Source organism: Nyctereutes procyonoides, unplaced genomic scaffold, assembly GCF_905146905.1.
Source record: "Nyctereutes procyonoides isolate TBG_1078 unplaced genomic scaffold, NYPRO_anot_genome, whole genome shotgun sequence".
NCBI classification, from domain to species: Eukaryota; Metazoa; Chordata; class Mammalia; order Carnivora; family Canidae; genus Nyctereutes; species Nyctereutes procyonoides.
In genome coordinates, this window is record NW_026575151.1 from 210,441 (window position 1) to 228,494 (window position 18,054).

Genomic DNA, 18,054 nt, shown 5'->3' on the forward strand with positions numbered 1-18,054 from the left:
TGTAACTCTTCCTTACTAGTGCCCTCTGCATCCGCGGGACCCTTTCGGGCTCATCAGAGGTTAAGAGCCAAGGAAAATCTGGGTGACATTTGAGCAAAAGCATCCTTAACATTGTGCTCATCGAAATTTCAGCGATCCAAGGGAAACGTGCTCCTGGAAGTGGTGGTTGAGCACCGTTCCTGGGCTGCCGGCCTCCTTCGCCAGCCTCCTGGGAGGATGGTCCTCTCTCCGGCGGTGGATCCCTCAGACCTCCACGCCGCCAGGGTGGCTCCCGCCAGGGGGTCCCGGGAGGAAGCAGAGGGAAGGGCGGAGACGGCGAAGGAAGGGGGGGATGGGAACGAGGGAGAAACAGCAGCCTAAGCCTGTCGGCTCCAGATCGCCCCAAACCCCCCGGGTCCTGAACTTGAGGGGAAGCGCGGAATACCTGGCCCCGTCCTATCCCCCCCCCCCCCCCCCGCGGCCCAGGCGGGCGGCTGGACTCGGAGGTACCGCCTGCCCCCGCCCCCATCCGCATCCGAGCAGACGAGTGAGGTGCACGCGGCTGGGAGAGCCGCGAGCGCCGGGAGAGGGGCGGGGAGAGGCGCTGACAAATCAGCTGCGGGGGCGGTGAGCCGAGGAGAAGGAGGAGAAAGAGGAAGAGGAGGAAGACCACGACGACTTGCCGGGGACCCAGGAGAGGGGGTGAGAGACCGAGCGCGGCAGCGTGGGGGCGAGGCGTGTGCTGGCGTTAGGGCCGACCCGCGGACCGAGCCTGGCCCTCAGCATCCTTCGCGCGCTCTCCCTGCCCTCCCTCCCGACCTGTCTCTTTCTCTCCGATCCAGTTGTGCGGGGGACGGGGAGTGGCAATTCGACGACAGGTTCGTGGGTTTGCCTCCCACGCCCCCAGCCTCTCGTCACCGGGTTTTGCTGACAGCAGCCTCCTCGGGGACCATCCCTCTCCTGGTGCCGCCTCCTCCCTTCCTGTGCGCTTCTTATTCTCCCTCTTAATATTTAAATAATATTTGGGATTTTTTTTTTTTTTTTTTGTGAGGGGGTTGGTTGAGAGGAATTGTAGTTGTGAGGATCAGAGGGACCCAGGTAAGTACCTAAGGATCTCAAAACGGGCAGCTTTGGCGATCCTGGGGGAAACCCGGGAGGACCGGGTCGTGCACTTCGGGGGGGGGGGGGGAGGTCGTTGCTGCACTGAGGACCCGCTGAGCCAAGTCTCTCGGAGGTGGGTGCTTATCTCTTCAGGAGCCCGAGGAAAGTAAGTTGCGCTGGCTTTCCCCGGCACCCGATACTCCGCTCTGCCCAGCTCCAGAGGCTGAGAGGATGCGCTGCTTCCCTGGGAAACGCTTTTCCCTTGGGAAACGGGAGGACGCTCGATGGAGCGGGAGCGGCCAACTTTTATTTCTCTTGTACCTTAAATCCCCCAGTCCGCCCCCCACCCCCCACCCCCCAGTTTCCTCGGTGGAGGAATCAAGCTGTGCTTGGCAGTAATTACCTGGAAGTGCAGGGAGGGCAAGTCAACAGGTGGTAAGGGGTTAACAGGTGCGGCGCCGGGCGGGGAGCGAACTCGCGCGCGCGGAGGACTCCCCCCTCGGGCGGCTGGCGCGAGTCGGGGGACGGCTCCCCGGGGCGCCCCGGCGCCCGCTCCGAGTGGGTGGGGGCGGCTGGCGGGGTGCGCTGGGGCGGGCGCCAATCGGCTCCCCGTGGGCCTCAGGTTGAGCCCCACCCAGAGCGAGTAGTTCTCTTCCGTCCCCTCTTGGTTATCAACCAGTTAGCCTTCTTGCGGGATTCATTTTAAGATCGTCCCTGACCCCGTGCCTCCAGCTCCCTTTCTCTTCCTGTCATTTTTTTATACGAACTTCTGACTCACCTGCTCATCGTTTGGACTCTAGGAAGTTGAGAGAGGGGCCCATCTTTTCATGTAACTACACTTCGAAAATACAGTAAGAACAACTGAGATAATTCATCCCAATCCATGTTTAGGCAGCTAGATTTTTACTAGCCAAGATGGATGAGGGGCGCTAAATTTTTAATGCAGAAGCTAAAAAAAAAAAAAAAAAAAAGTGTTGCCCATCCCCCCAGTGGTTGAATAAGAGTATAAATAAAAAGAGTCTCACACTTTTGGGTTGTACTGACTTTCAGTGGTTTTTATCTTGGGTGATTCTAATTTTATTTTATTCCACCCAAAAGTTCTCATTGAAATTGTATTTTGTTCTCTAGTGTGGTGTAAACGAATTCATTAGCCATGGATGTATTCATGAAAGGACTTTCAAAGGCCAAGGAGGGAGTCGTGGCTGCTGCTGAAAAAACCAAACAGGGTGTGGCAGAAGCAGCAGGAAAGACAAAAGAGGGTGTCCTCTATGTAGGTAGGTAAGCCCCATATGTCATCTTGATATTTATTTATGACTGGTGGATTAGGATGATTAATGCTCTAAATGCTGGTACTTCTTGCTTGATTCATTTTTGCATCATCACTTGTCAAAAAGAGAAACCGAGTCAGAGGACTGTAGGTAGGTTAATGTGAGCATTTGAGCTAATAATAAAAAGTGAGGATAACTTTTTGTGTTTTCAGAATATTTAATTTTTCAGTAATACTTAGGACTTTTTAAATGAATAGTTCTGTGCATAAGAGACTATAATTAGGAAAAAGTTTTAAAAACTCAGTCTCAAAAGGTAATTAAGAATATTTTTGAAAAAAAAAGATGGGATGCCCGGGTGGCTCAGCTGTTAATGTTAAGCACCTGCCTTTGGCCCAGGGCGTGATCCTGGAGACCCAGGATCGAGTCCCACATCAGGCTCCCTGTATGGAGCCTGCTTCTCTCTCTGCCTCTGTCTATGTCTCTGCCTCTCTCTGTGTCTCTCATTAATATATAAATAAATTCTTTAAAAAAATATTTTTGAGAAAAAAGAATATTTTTGAGAATCAAAATCATTCATAGGCCTCTGTTTTTTAATCCATCATGACTAATATCAGTAAATTTTAGTGTATTCATGTTTTAAACTAAGACTTTTTGATATGGCCTTAGGATATGTAAAAAGAGGCCTACTGTGGCCCTAAAAAGGAAAGTACAGAACAGTCTTTGGTAGAGTTCATCCTTGTGAGCACTTGGTGAACTGAAGACTAATTGATCAAAAAAGCGCTTGAAGGCTGCTGCTAATATCTCAGAGACATTTATATGTATAATTCACTTGCTTTTTTTTTAAGATTTTATTTATTTATTTATTCATGAGAGACACGGAGAAGGAGAGGCAGAGACACAGGCAGAGGGAGAAGCAGGCTCCATGCAGGAAGCCCAATGTGGGACTCGATCCCAGGTCTCCAGGATTAGGCCCTGGGCAGAAGGCAGGTGCTAAACCGCTGGCGCTAAACCACTGAGGCACCTGGACTGCCCTATAATTCACTTATTAAATAACACACATACAAAGTAACAAGATTGATGCTTATCATTTCTTTTTGTTCCTAAGTTGACACTTTGTAATATTCACACAGATCCTGACTCTTTTTTCATGTCTTGAACTGTGTTAGGTTGGGTGCTATTTTTGCAAATCACTTCAGAGTCTTTGGGGGAAGGAATAGACACATACATACACAAACACTCATCCACAGGGACGTATGCACACACTTACCTTTGCCCGTTCTGCCTCTCTTTCTCTTTGGCTGCTCTGAACTCTTGCACATTCTCTGGTAGCAGCTATAACAGCAGGATGTGCAGTAATGTGGAGGATAAACGTATTGGATGGTATCAGGTGCTATACTTATGTCTGTCGGTGAAATGCCACTATGTTGTCTCTTCAACATGGATACATTGAAAAAGAGTTACATTTGGAATGATTTTTATGAATGCCTCTCCTCTCTTATTTTTTTCATTGCTCGTAGACTTTATTGGCTGACTTTGATACAAATCTTCAGTTAAATTATTCATTCTCTTAAAATATATTTTCAGAAAATCCTTAAATTAAAGAATGTTACAAATGGAAAAAATGATGAGTTAGTTTCAAATGTTTTTGTAAAGTGTGAATTCTATCTTTTTAGATAGAATTTGGAATACTGAATCAGCGATGCGCAGATAATCAATATCTTTATACTTGTCCTTAGTTTTCTAAGTTGTGCAAGCATGTGCTTGCAACTGTTCTTTGATTTCAGTTACTTTATAATTTAATAACTTAAACAATTTTTAGGATGCTAATATTTACTCCATTAGTTTGTAGTGAGTCCAGAAACTATTGAATATTAATACATTGCTGTTTTCTAGATAATGAATAGGTTTTATTATCTGGAAAACTTTTGGTTTTCATTGTCAACTATGATTTTGGACAAATATAATGATTTTTTGAGATTAATTATGTTCTTATGTAAAATTGTAATTGTTTACATGTCACATATATTTTTAAATAATCTTCAATATAGATCATGGTATTTAACACATAGTGCATTCTATAAATTATTTGTTGGTTGTGTTCTGAAGGATAGTTAAAATTTAAACTCAAACACAGGATTTAGGATGAAAACTGACCATGGGAAGACACAATATATAGATCACGATTTGATAGACTTTTTCTGTAAAGTGCTAGGCAGTAAATATTTTAGGCTATAAGGTCTCTGTGTCAAATTAATCAACTCTACTGTTGTGGTAGGAAAGCAGCCATAGATAATAATGTGTTCCAATAAAATAACCTGTGTTCCAATAAAACCTTACTGAAACAGGTAATGGGTTGATTTGGCCCATAGCCTGCAGTTTGTGGACTCCGAGAAAAATAGAGAGAACATAGACTTGATGTCACTCACACAAGCCTACATTCTAGTCCAGACTATATCATTTATTACCTTTAGAATACCATAAAAGTTACTTACCACCTATGAGCTTTACTTCCGTCATTTGTAAAAATATGATTTAGATAAATGCAACTATCTTGCAGAGTTTTTGTGAGGATGTCATAACACATTCTTGCAAAACAGAACACATGAATAATAAAGCACACTTTAAGAAAACTAGACTTTATTTTTTGTAGCAGTTTAGGTTCACAGCAAAATTGAGAGGCAAATAACAGAAGTTTCTCATGTACCTCGTGCCCCCACACATGCATGGCCTCCCCCATGATCTACATTTGTTACCCCCAGAATGGTTCATTTATTAAAATTAATGAACTAACATTGACACATCACAATCACCTAAAACCCACAGTTTACTTTAAGGTTCACTCTTCATGGTATACATTCTTTGCATTTGGACAAATGTGTAATGAAGTATCCATCATTATAATATAATATAGTTATTTTTAGTGTCCTAAAATTAGGCATCACTTATTCATTTCCCTCCACCAACCCCTGGCAACCACTGATCATTTTTTCTGTCTCCATTATTTTACCATTTCCAGAATGTCAGATACCTAGAATCATAAAGTATGTAGAGTTTTAAGGTTGGGTTCTTTCACCTAAAAATATCCACTTCAGGCTCTTCCGGGTCTTTTCATGGTTTGATAGCTCATTTTTTTTTTTTAGCACTAAATACTAATTCCATTGTTTGGATGTATCACAGTTATCTATTCACCTCCTGAGGGACATCTTGGTTTCTTCCAAGTTTTAGTAATTGTGAATAAAACTGATATAAACATCCACATGCAGGTTTTTGAATGGACATAAGCTTTCAACTCCTTGGGTAAATACCAAGGATCACTATTGTTGGATCATATCGTAAGGATATGTTTACTTTTAAAAGGAACTGACAAACAGGGGATCCCTGGGTGGCTCAGCAGTTTAGCGCCTGCCTTCGGCCCAGGGCGTGATCCTGGAGTCCCAGGATCGAGTTCCGCATCAGGCTCCCTGCATGGAGCCTGCTTCTCCCTCTGCCTGTGTCTCTGCCACTCTCTCTCTCTCTCTCTCTCTCTCTCTCTCTCTGTCTCTCATGAATAAATAAATAAAATCTTTTAAAAAAATAGGGAACTGACAAACTGTCTTCCAAAGTTGTTGGACCATTTTGCATCCCATCAATAAAGAATAACAGACCTTGTTGCTTCACATCCTTGTCAGCATTTGGTGTTTGAAAATTCTAGATTTTGATCATTCTAACAGGTAGGTGTGTTGTGGTATTTGATAGTTTTAATTTAACATTTCCCAGATGACATATGATGTGGAGCATCTTATTTGTTATCTATATATCTTCTTTGGTGAGCTATCTGGTAGGATCTTTGGCCTGTCTTTTACCTGGTTATTTGTTTTCTTATTGTTTTTTTGTTTTGTTTTGTTTTCTTATTGTTGAGAGTCCTTTGTATATTTTGGATAATAGTTCCTTTCCAGACAAATATTCTGCAAATATTTTTCTGTAGCCTTTCTCACTCTCAACACTTCCTTTCATGGAGCAGAAAGTTTTAATTTTAAAGAAGTCCAGCTTATTAATTCTTTATTTCATGGATTGTGCTTTTGGTGTTATATCTAAAAGTCATTGCCATACCAGGTCATGTAGGTTTTCTCCTATGTTATTCTAGGAGTTTTAGAGTCTTGTATTTTACATTTAAGCCTATGATCCCTCTTGTGTTATTATTATTTTTTTTTTGTGAAACGTTGTTGTCTAAATTCCTCTCCTTCTCCTGTTTCTTGTTTTTTTCTTTCTTCTTGCATGTGGATGTCCAGTTGTTCCAGCACTATTTGTCAAAAGATTGTCTTTGCTTTATTGTATTACTTTTGCTCCTTTGCCAAAAGTCAGTTGACTATATTTATGTGGTTCCATTTCTAGGTTCTTTATTCTGTTCCATTGGTTTATTGTCTATTCTCTTGCAATTATTTCACTGTCTTGATTACTTTAGCTTGACAGTAAGTCTAAAAGGCAAGTAGTGTCAGACTTATGATTTTATATTTCAATATTATCATGGCTATTTGGGGCCTTTTGCTTCTCCACATACACTTTAGAATCTGTTTGTTGATATCTACAAAATAACTTGCGAGATTTTGATTAGGATTGCATTGAACTATATAGATCAAGTTAAAAGGGACTGAGATTTTGACAGTATTGAATCTTCTCATCCATGAATACAAAATGCCTTTTATTTAGTTTTCTGCTTTTGTTCATCAGAGCTTTGTAGTTCCCCTGATATAGACCTTGTGTTTATTCTGTTAAATGTACACCTAAGTATTTTATTTTTTGTTTTTGTTTTTTTTTAAATAGATTTTATTTATTTATTCACGAGAGACAGAGAGAGAGAGAGAGAGAGAGAGGCAGAGACAAAGGCAGAGGGAGAAGCAGGCTCCATGCAAGGAGCCTGACGTGGGACTCGATCCTGGGTCTCCAGGATCAGGCCCTGGCCTGAAGGCAGTGCTAAACCACTGAGCCACCTGGGCTGCCCAAGTATTTTATTTTTTGATGAAAATATAAATTGTATTGTGATTTAAATTTTAAATTCCATTTGTTCATTGCTGGTATATATGAAAGTGATTGACTTGTGTTTATTAACCTTGTATCCTACAGTCTTACAATAATTAGGGTTTTTTTGGTCATTGTTGGTTCTTTAGGATTTTCTATATCAAGTCATCTGTGAATGAAGACCATTTTATTTCTTCTTCCCCAATCTGTATACCTCTTATTTCCCTTTATTATCTTATTGCATTGGCTAGGATTTCCAGTATGATGCTTGCCTTGTTCCTGGTCTTAATAGGAAAACTCCAGTTTCTTGCTATGAAATATGAATTTATCTATAGTTTTTTGTAAATATTCTTTTTTGTGTGGAAATATTCTTAATCAATTGAGGAAGTTCCCCTCTATTCCTAGTTTACCAGACACTTTTACCACAAATAGATGCTGCATTTTGTTAAATGCTTTTTCTGCATCTATTGATATGATCATGTGATTTGTCTTTTTTATCCTGTGAGTGTGATGGATTACTTTAATTAATGTTTGAAGAATGAGCCAACTTTACACACCTGACATGAATTCCACTTGGTTGTGAAGTATAATTCTTTTTATACATTGTTGGATTTGATTTGTTATTATTTTGCTGAGGATTTTTATAGAACACACTTTTATATATAGGAGCAATGATTAATATTATCAAATAAGCGATTTGTTCAGTGTGGAGCCCCACACGGGGCTTGATCTCATGACTCTGAGATCACCAGTTGAGGTCGAACCAAGAGTTGAATGCTCAGCTGACTGCACCACTCAGGCACCCCCAGAAATTTATAAATTTAGAGTCAAATTAAGAAGCAAAAAAATTTAGTTTTCTTTATATAATGCCAACTCTTTTAACAGTAAAGGTGAGAAAATTATCTTCAAAATGCTCTCAGTGCTACTTTGCTCAGTAAGAGGCAATAGTTAAGAGTATGGATTAATATCAAGCTCTCAAATCACAATATGGTTCACCTGCATCAAGTTGACAAAGTCAGCATAACAGGCAAAGCAGCAATATAGTTGACGATGACTATAGTATAGTCTTACTGTGAGTTCTTGCAACTCCTAGGCATTTGTTTAGACCTTCTCCACTCTGTACCTTGTCATGAAAGAAAGTCATGAGAGAAAAGATGAGAGTTGTGCCCACCTTGGCTCATGGAAGCTGTTAGCTCTGGTCTCTCTTCAGTTTACTAATCACATAGCCACTTGGTATCTACTTTGTAGCTATATGTTTTCAATTATAGATTATTCATCAATTACATGTTAATTACTAATTATAAATACTAATAAACAACTGATGGCAAATAACAGGTGATTAGTTTGATATGAAGCAACTTCATTAAGGCCTTCATTTATCTTTGAATCAGGATACATTCTATGATTTAGCCCAATGTCCAATTCTGAGGTATTATTCAGAGGAAAGACCACAAACCAATTGTTAAACATTTCTTTCAAATAGTCATTTTTAAAAATATGGGGTACAAGAAGTGGTAGATGAATAGTAATAAGTAGTATTCTCTTAAATACAAGCTGTTCTCATCTTGCATAGTTCCAGTAGAGAAGAATTTCAGTTTACAACAGTAAGTTGAATACCAGTCCTTCATATCCCAGTTCAAATTTCTTTTCATACAACCTTTGCTCCTAGCTCTTCAGCCCACAGATTACTATATAAATAACAGAAACTCATTATAATCCTTGATCAAATTACATCACTTTTTTCAGTTTGTCACTGATTGATCATTTCACATCCACTACTCAGCTTGCACAGGCAGCAAGGCCTTTGGTTGTGTTGCTTCCTTGTAGCCCAGTGATAAACTTGGGTAATATTTTAAAAAATTGCATAACTGAACAAGAAAATTGGCCAAAAAAGATGAAAGTGCCTCAAAGAAATGAAATGAAAATGCTGGAAGTAAAATTTGAATCAAAAAGTGTTTTATTTATACAACAAATAGCTGATCTGGGGAATGGTAACACTACTACTGTTCAGGTGACTGTAGATTTGTAGCCAGAGGAACTTATTCAAGCTGAAGTAAAATGAAAAAAGTTGTGATGAATAAATTGAAGATGTTTCAGAGGAAGTGCTGCTGCAAAAGTACCTCACATGAAAGGAACTATCAGAGGTAGAGCATGAGGTGAAACAATGCAAAGGGTAACATTTTGGAAATTGATCCAAACTTACAAAAGATTATACAGATCTCTAGGGCTTAGGAAAGATGCTCATGCCATATGTGAAGTTATACAATGACAAGAAGACCACACTAATCTTGATAAGTTTTTTTCAAATAAATAAAACACAATAATTCTCAATGTCTTAAATTGATATATCAAGTAGATATTAATTTTACTAGTTTTTCATTTACCTATCAATTTATAATAAGTAAAAGAATTTTTAATGTTTCTACAAAAAAGTTGAAAGGTCATGGGATAATTGTAATTTTTACTACCAATTAATTGTTATTTACTTCATTGATATTTAAGATCACTTTTTATAGACTCACTTCAGCCTGTGCATGGTCACTTTATAATCCCATAATACTATGCAAACTGAACATCAATTGCAAAGTATGCACATATACAAACATGAGCACATTGACACATTGTACTGGATATATAAACTGTTATCCTGTATCCTTTTATGTATTTAACAAGCACACAACTTAATTTATATGAATTTATAATTAATTATTTTTTCTATTTTAAACTGCAAATCCCTTTACAAATATTATATGTGAAGAATAATTATTTCTTACTATTTGATATGTACTAATCACTGTTTTAAAATCTTTCTGTGTATTATTTCCTCGATTTTCATGTTGACTGAATGATGTATATTTGGTTATTATGTGGTGAAGTAAAGATTTAAATCCAGGAGATCTAAATTCAAAATCTATATTTTAAAAATTTAACTTTAGTTTTTAATATTGAAATATATTTAACACACAATATTATATTAGCCTCAGTTGTAATAGTGATTTGACAATTCTATACAATATTCAGTGCTCACCACAGTAAGTGTAAGTAGCCATCTGTTACCATATAATGTTATTACAGGGGAATCTCTGTGAGTTAAGTGTCTGCCTTTAGCTCAGGTCATGACCCCATGGTTCTGGGATTGAGCTCCATGTCAAGCTCCATGGTGTGTGTGTATGTGGGCGGGGGGGGGGGGAGGTCCCTACTCAGTGGGGAGCCTACTTCTTCCTCTCCCTTTGCCTCTCCCCTGCTTTTGTATATGCTCTCTCTCTCATTTTCTCTTTTGAATAAATAAAATCTTTAAAAATATATTAATGTTATTACAATATTATTGAGTATATTCCCTATGTTGTAATTTGCATCTCTGTGACTTATTTATTTTATAATTGAAAGGTTGTACTTAATCCTCTTCACCTGTTTCACTCATCCCCTACCCACCTCCAATCTAGCAACCACCATTCTCTGTTTTTATATTTCTAGGCTTTTTTTCAGTTTTTGTTTGTTTTATTTTTTACATTCCACATATACATAAAATTATGTGGTACTTACCTTTTTCTATCTAACTTACTTCACTTAACATAATACCTTCTATTGTCCATTCATGTCGCAAATGACAAGATCTCAATCTTTTATATGGCCGAATACTATTCCGTTGTGTGTGTGTGTGTGTGTGTGTGTGTGTGTGTGTGTATGCTTTATCCAATCATCTATCAATGGACATTTATGTCATTTATGTTGTTTTCATAAATGGCTATAAGGTGCAGTAAGCATAAGGATGCATATGTCTTTTTGAATTAGCTGTTTTCATTCTATTCAGGTAAATATTCAATAGTAGAATTACTGGATCATATGGTATTTCTATTTTTATTTTTTTGAAGAACTTCCATACTATTTTTCAAAGTGGTTACACCATTTTACATTTCCACCAACAGTGCATGAAGGTTTCCTTTTCTCCACATCCTTGCCAACTCTTCATTCTTTCTTTTTGATATTCGCCAGTCTGACTGGTGTGAAGTTATATTTCATTGTGGTTTTGATTTGCACTTGTGTGATGATTAGTAATGTTGAGCATCTTTTCATGTTTCTGTTGGCTATATATCTTCTTTGGAAAAAATGACTATTCAGGTTCTCTACCCACTTTAAATTGGATTATTTGTTGTTTTTTGGTGTTGAATTGTAGGAGTTCTTTTTATGTTTTGGATATTAACCTCTTATCAAATATATCATTTGCAAATATTCTTTCCCTCCCATTCATTAAGGTTGCCTTTTCGTTTTGTTGATGGGTTCCTTTGCTGTGAAAAAGCTTTTTATTTTGGTGTAGTTCTGATAGTTTATTTTTGCTTTTATTTCCCTTTCCTGAGGAGGTATATACATATATATGTTGCTAAGGTCAATGTCCAAGAGATTACTGCTTATATTTTCTTTTAGGAGCTTTATGGCTTCAGGTCTGACACTTAGGTTTTTAATCCAGTTTGAGTTAATTTTTGCATATGCTGTAAGAAAGTCATTCAGTTTCACTCTTTTGCATGTAGCTGTCTAGTTTTCTCATCACTACTTATTTTTTTTAAAGATTTTATTTATTTATTCATGATAGACACACAGAGAGAGAGGCAGAGACACAGGCAGAGGGAGAAGCAGGCTCCATGCAGGGAGCCTGACACGGGACTCGATCCCAGGACTCCAGGATCGCACCCTGGGCCAAAGGCAGGTGCTAAACCGCTGAGCCACCCAGGGATCCCACTCATCACTACTTATTGAAGAGACTGTTTTCCCCATTGTATATTCTTGCCTCCTTCATTGTAGGTTAATTAACCATGTAAGTGTGGGTTTGTTTCTGGACAAAACGCATATTCTTAACTACATTGCTATAGTTTATGTTTTATTTTTATCAGAGGTCCTTAGATATATTAGGTGTTTCATTAGATATATTAAGATATATTCAAATTGAAACTTCTTAACTATATTTAAATTGCTTTATTAAACATAGATACTTTTCTAGACTGTTTAGTTAAAATGTAAATTTAAATATGATGCATCCAAATTTCACTTAATGCCTTATTTATATATTTTCATAAAAATATTTAGTGAATGTTTTCAACATGGTCCTGTATATTCATTTCGGTCATCTCATTGATCATATTATTGAAATCATAGATATGTGCTTCTAAAATTTGGAAATTGAAACTCTGTTAGACCAATGTTTTATAAATTTGATCCATGAATTATTAGAATTAGATCATGAGGGTTATTAAAAAATGCAAATATCAGTACCTGATATATTCTGAATATTTGATGCCCTGACACAAGATTCAGCATTTCAACCAGCGCTCCCACCTGACTGATTCTGCTGCACTCTCCAGTTTAAAGGCCTGGTTCTTAGAGAATATTTAATCAATTGTATGTAGTCATCTTATTGATAGGGAATCTGAGATTCCCTTATGCTTTTTTTTTCTGTGTTTTAAAGTGTTTACTGTTAATTTTAACATACCTAGGAAGACCTTTTGAAATAGTGCACTTTTAAAGTAAGGGTTAATACCTAGTTTAATCTCCAAATATGGATTTAAGTCATTTCTCAGGTTTATGCCCTCATCTCCTTATATTCTCCTATGTCTGATAGAAATATATTATTTGATTTACAGGGTACTTTTCAAATAAATCTCCAATCCAGTGTTATTTTCTCCCCCAAAATTTTATTAAAAAACTGATGTAGGGCAGCCCTGGTGGCTCAGCGGTTTAGTGCTGCCTTCAGCCCAGGGTGTGATCCTAGAGACTGGGGATCGAGTCCCACGTTGGGTTCCCAGCATGGAGCCTGCTTCTCCTTCTTCCTGTGTCTCTGGCTCTCTCTCTCTCTCTCTCTCTCTCTCTCTTTCTTCTCTCTCTCTCTCTCTCTCTCTCTCTCGAATAAATAAAATCTTAAAAAAAAAAAAACTGGTGTAAAGGCACCTGGGTGGCTCAGTTGATTAAGCACATGACTCTTGATTTTAGCTCAGGTCATGATCTCAGGGTCATGATCTCAGGGTCATGTAGAGAGCCCACTTTGGGCTCTGCTCTGGGCATGGAGTTTGCTTAAGATTCTCTCTTTCCCTCTCCCTCTACCCCTCTCCCCAGATGTGTCTCTCTCCCTCTCAAAAAACAAAAACAAAACCAAAAAAACTGGCGTGACTTACACTGAAAAGTCCAACTTTCAGTTGAGCTCATGAATAAAATAAACTTAGTTTTAATAATAAATATTAATGAACTGTTTGTATAAAAGCTATATTCCTCCTAAAGGTTTGCTTGGCTCAGTGGAAAGAATATAGGTTTAGGGTCATATAGCCCTTAATATCAAAGTATTTAGAGCCAATTATTCCCTGTATGACTTTAGGCAAATCATTTAACTTTGATTTGCAATTTCTTCATATATAAAGTGGGCATAATTCACCTGTATTAAATAGATTGTAACCAAGAAATAAATGAGGTTAAAATGCCTTTTAAGTAATACTTGTTCAACGAATCTTAATTTCTTCTTTTCCTTCTCTTCTGCTTCAGTTTCATGGGTTGACTAATCTCTCTGTTGTCCTGTACTTTAGTATAGCTTTTACAGTTCTGAACCCAAGATCATCTTCCCACCCAGCCCCAGTGTTATCTCACCTTTTTTTTCCCTCTGTAAGTTGATATGTGAAGAGGGACACAGGGGACAAAAAATCATCATTGTAAGGTGCAGCCACTGAAAAACAGTATGGAGGTCCCTCAAAAAAAGTTAAAAATAGATCTATCCTATGATCCAGTAATTGCACCACTGAGTATTTACCCAAAGAATACAAAAACACTAAATCAGAGGGATACATGCACCCCAATGTTTATAGCAGTATTATCTATAATAGCCAAGATATGGAGGCTGTCCCATTGATAGATGAATGGATAAAAAAAGATGTGGTTTATGCATTTAATGGAATATTGTTCAGCCTTAAAAAAGAACAAAATCTTGCCATGAGCAATGACATGGATGGAGCTAGAGAGTACAATGCTAAATGAAATATGTCAATAATGGAAAGATAAATATCATGATTTTACCCCATATATGGAATCTAAGAAATGGAACAAATGAGCAAAAAGAGAGACAGAGGGAGAGAGAGAGAGAAATCAAGGAATAGACTCCTTTTTCCTCAAATATTTTATTTATTTATTCATGATAGAGACCATGAGAGAGAGGCAGAGACATAGGCAGAGAGAGAAGCAGGCTCCATGCAGGAAGCCCGATGTGGGACCCGGGGATCATGCCTTGAGCCAGAGGCAGATCTTAACCACTGAGCCACCAGGGTGTCCCAAGGAATAGACTCTTAACTATAGAGAATAAACTGATGGTTCAGAGGGGAGGATTCAGGGGGATGGTTGAAATAGATGATGGGAATTATGGAGGACACTTGTCCTGATGAGCACTGGTAACACATGGAAATGCTGAAATACTACATTACACACCTGGAACTACTATCATCCTGTTAACTAATGAATTAAAGGCTTAAAAAAATAAGACATCATTGTGGGTTAAAAATTTAATTGGAGAGAACCTCCTGGTAGTTTTGCTCTCTTCTATTTGTTGTATGATTACTGGAATTCCTTGTTTTAGATCCCCCCCCCCCCCCAAGGCTATTTTTCTATAAGAGCTTCTAAAGATTGAGAGCTTTATTTTTTTATTTTTATTTTTTATTAAAGATTTTATTTATATATTCATTAGAGGCACACACACACAGAGAGAGAGAGAGAGAGAGAAGAGAGAGAGAGAGAGAGGCAGAGACACAGGCAGGGGGAGAAGCAGGCTCCATGCAGGGAGCCTGATGTGGGACTTGATCCCCGGTCTCCAGGATCACACCCCGGGCTGAAGGTGTCGCTAAACCGCTGAGCCACCGGGGCTGACCTCTTTTTTTTTTTTTTTTTTTTATTAGTTGTATTTAAAACAAACTAATCAGCAATATAAGGCCAGTTGGAGACTTACGTTTATGTTTTGAATTTGTCTTTATAGGCTCCAAAACCAAGGAAGGAGTGGTTCATGGTGTGACAACAGGTAAGCTCCATGGGACTTATATCCAAGAATGATATTAAAAATATCTAGTAAACATTAATTATTCAGAGTGTAATTGTAAGTAGTCACTGTGTTTGTAGAGAAGCATTATAAGGGACTACCAACTTTGTTTAACTTTAATTCTTTATTAAATATGTTTAGATAAGTAGTTATTACTGATAAATAAACAATATATTCCACTGTCAAGAATGATTGCTCTGAATTGACCAGATATGTTTAATTTATGGTAGTATAATATATACTCTGAAATATTATGTTTTGGCAAACTGCTATGATAAATTACATATAAGTATTGCCAGTTTTCTAAGGATTAATGTCATATTTCCTGTAGAGTATAATAAAACATTTTGACATTAAACTATACTCAGTATAACGCTTCCTTGATGATTCAGAAAACATTTTGGGAAACACCCTTGAAGTAATCAATGAAGTATTTATTGTATTTATCTCTATTTGGCATAACTTTACCAAGAATTGGAATAGGTGTATTATATTAAAATAAATTAATATCAAAAATGATGAAAATTATGGTGGTGATGATGAGGAGAATGATAGAGACAGATAGAAAAATGAAAGTAGAACTGAAATTTCATAATCTTAAGAGCCCACAGACTTGCCATGATTCAGTTTCATCTTGTATGTATTCCAAACTGCCTGACAGATGTGGTAAAACAGGATATATAATCAGAAATATAATTCACATGATCAGAAAGCAGTAAACGTAATAGTGTCTCAGAAAATTACCATGTTCCTATTACCGAATTATAAAATGGAAATGGGGAAAATCAAATGAGAGTATAAATACAGTATTGTGGTTGATGCCATGACACTGGAGCCAGACTTCCTTGGTTCAAATTTCTGCTTACCACTTATGAGCTTTGTGATTTTCTGTAAGATTCATAATCTTTTTGTGATTTAGTTTATCTGTAAAAGAATAAAGAAATTTAATGTATACAAATACCTAGAGTAATGAAATCAAGTGGTGTGAATTATGTAGGTGTTATTTATCATCACTTTATAGGTGTTTCTATTTGAATAACATTTTTACAGCTAGTGAAGAAAAATATTTCATATGACTATTTTATATATGCTTTTGATAATAAATGAGGGCACAAAATTAAAATAGAACCTTTTGAAAGGTTCTGCTAGAAGCTACATTAACGTATGCTGCTTGCTTTTGCTCTGTTGCAATCCAATCAATATGTAATGCCCAGAACTAGGCAAGTTAATGAACTGTGTTGACTTCTTGGGACCATCTATAAATATGATTTATTAAGCAGGATTTTAATAAGACCTGGGTAGTAGACAGTTGGAGACTGTAGTATCTGAAGAGCATAGCTAGATTAAAAGTGTTCCATTTGATAGCTGAAGAATCCATGTGGTTTACAAAGTAGATAAGCATGTGGCCAGATTTAGAGTCTGTGGTAAAAAGTAAAGAATATAACTAATAATATCATCAAATGGAGGCTATGGACATGAGCTGCAAGGGTAACTAACAAAGCTGGAATTTGCATCTTCTCCAGAATGACACAAAGTGAATATGAGTTTGTGTGTATGTGTGTGTCTGTGCACATGTGTATGCATGCTACTGAAGTTTGTACAATAAGGCAGCAGTTTGTTTTCTGAAAAACAGTAAGTAGACTGCTACTTTATGTTTCCCTGGTTTTATAATATTGAGGAACTTTGCATATCATGCCTTCTTTAGCATATTGAAGAATCTGAGATATTCCATAGTAAAGAAATTTTCATAATTTAGTTTAATCCAGGGCCTTTCAAATTTATTTGACCTTATATCAATAGTTACTAGGATTGAATGAACCAGTGTTCCAGAGAACACTATGGAAAATGCTACTAAGCAACAAGGCCATGAAGATTTTGATGTGGGTCATATTTATAGCCATTGTAAAGCCCTCAACTACTCTGACAATAGAAAAATATTGAAAATGTCCTAAGTAGTCTGACTATGAGAAATGCAGTGGGATAAATCTGCGATTAATACCATCCTTTTCCCATATCAGGTAATGAGTAGGATTATTTAATATAAAATTCCAAAGTCTAAGTATAAGGATAAATGAATTTAAGATAATTACCTCAATGGTTAGGGAGAAGAGAGGAATTGGTTACCATACCTGGTCTAAAATGTTTCTTAGGGCTGCATAACATAAGTGCTAAATAAATGTTATTATTGTAAATACTCAAAGCAGGGAAGTGAGAAACTATTATATAGTATACAACATCATCAGCTAATGTTAAAAGAAAGATTTCCTCAAGATTCATCCCATTTCTTATTTTTGCAGAAATAATAGACTTCAGTAAACTTAGTTAGGCCAAGAGTTTTCTACCTAAAAAATTCCAAGAAAAATAAATTCTCCCAGTTAGATAATCTCATCATAAAATCTAAAAAACTCTACCTTACACCCTAGCTATTTGATCTCAGTGCAATATTGTTGCAGTTGTCAATTTAATGCATTATGTTATGGAAAAATATGAGAATGTATTTATTTGGATGTACTGAATGACATGTCTTTGAAGACACTTTAAAAAATAGATGTTGATAAAATCTTAATTTTTTTTCCTCATGAAAGTATAGTATAAAGAAATTCCAATTATTGGAGATTTTCTGAAAGTTTTGATTCTTATAAACAGAAATTTGTTGCA

General features: G+C 37.3%; 1 protein-coding gene across 3 annotated transcripts in view; it reads left to right on the forward strand.

Moving 5' to 3' along the window:
• The first annotated feature begins 525 nt into the window (after window positions 1-525).
• The window catches only part of SNCA (synuclein alpha), a 146,341-nt gene continuing 128,812 nt past the window's right edge, over window positions 526-18,054 (forward strand). The window contains exons 1-3 of one of the 3 annotated variants that reach the window (XM_055313112.1): window positions 526-681; window positions 2,209-2,354; window positions 15,337-15,378. In XM_055313112.1, the coding sequence (XP_055169087.1) occupies window positions 2,234-2,354; window positions 15,337-15,378 (163 nt within the window). In that variant the 5' untranslated portion in view covers window positions 526-681; window positions 2,209-2,233. The other 2 variants (XM_055313114.1, XM_055313115.1) reach the window with 2 other exon arrangements.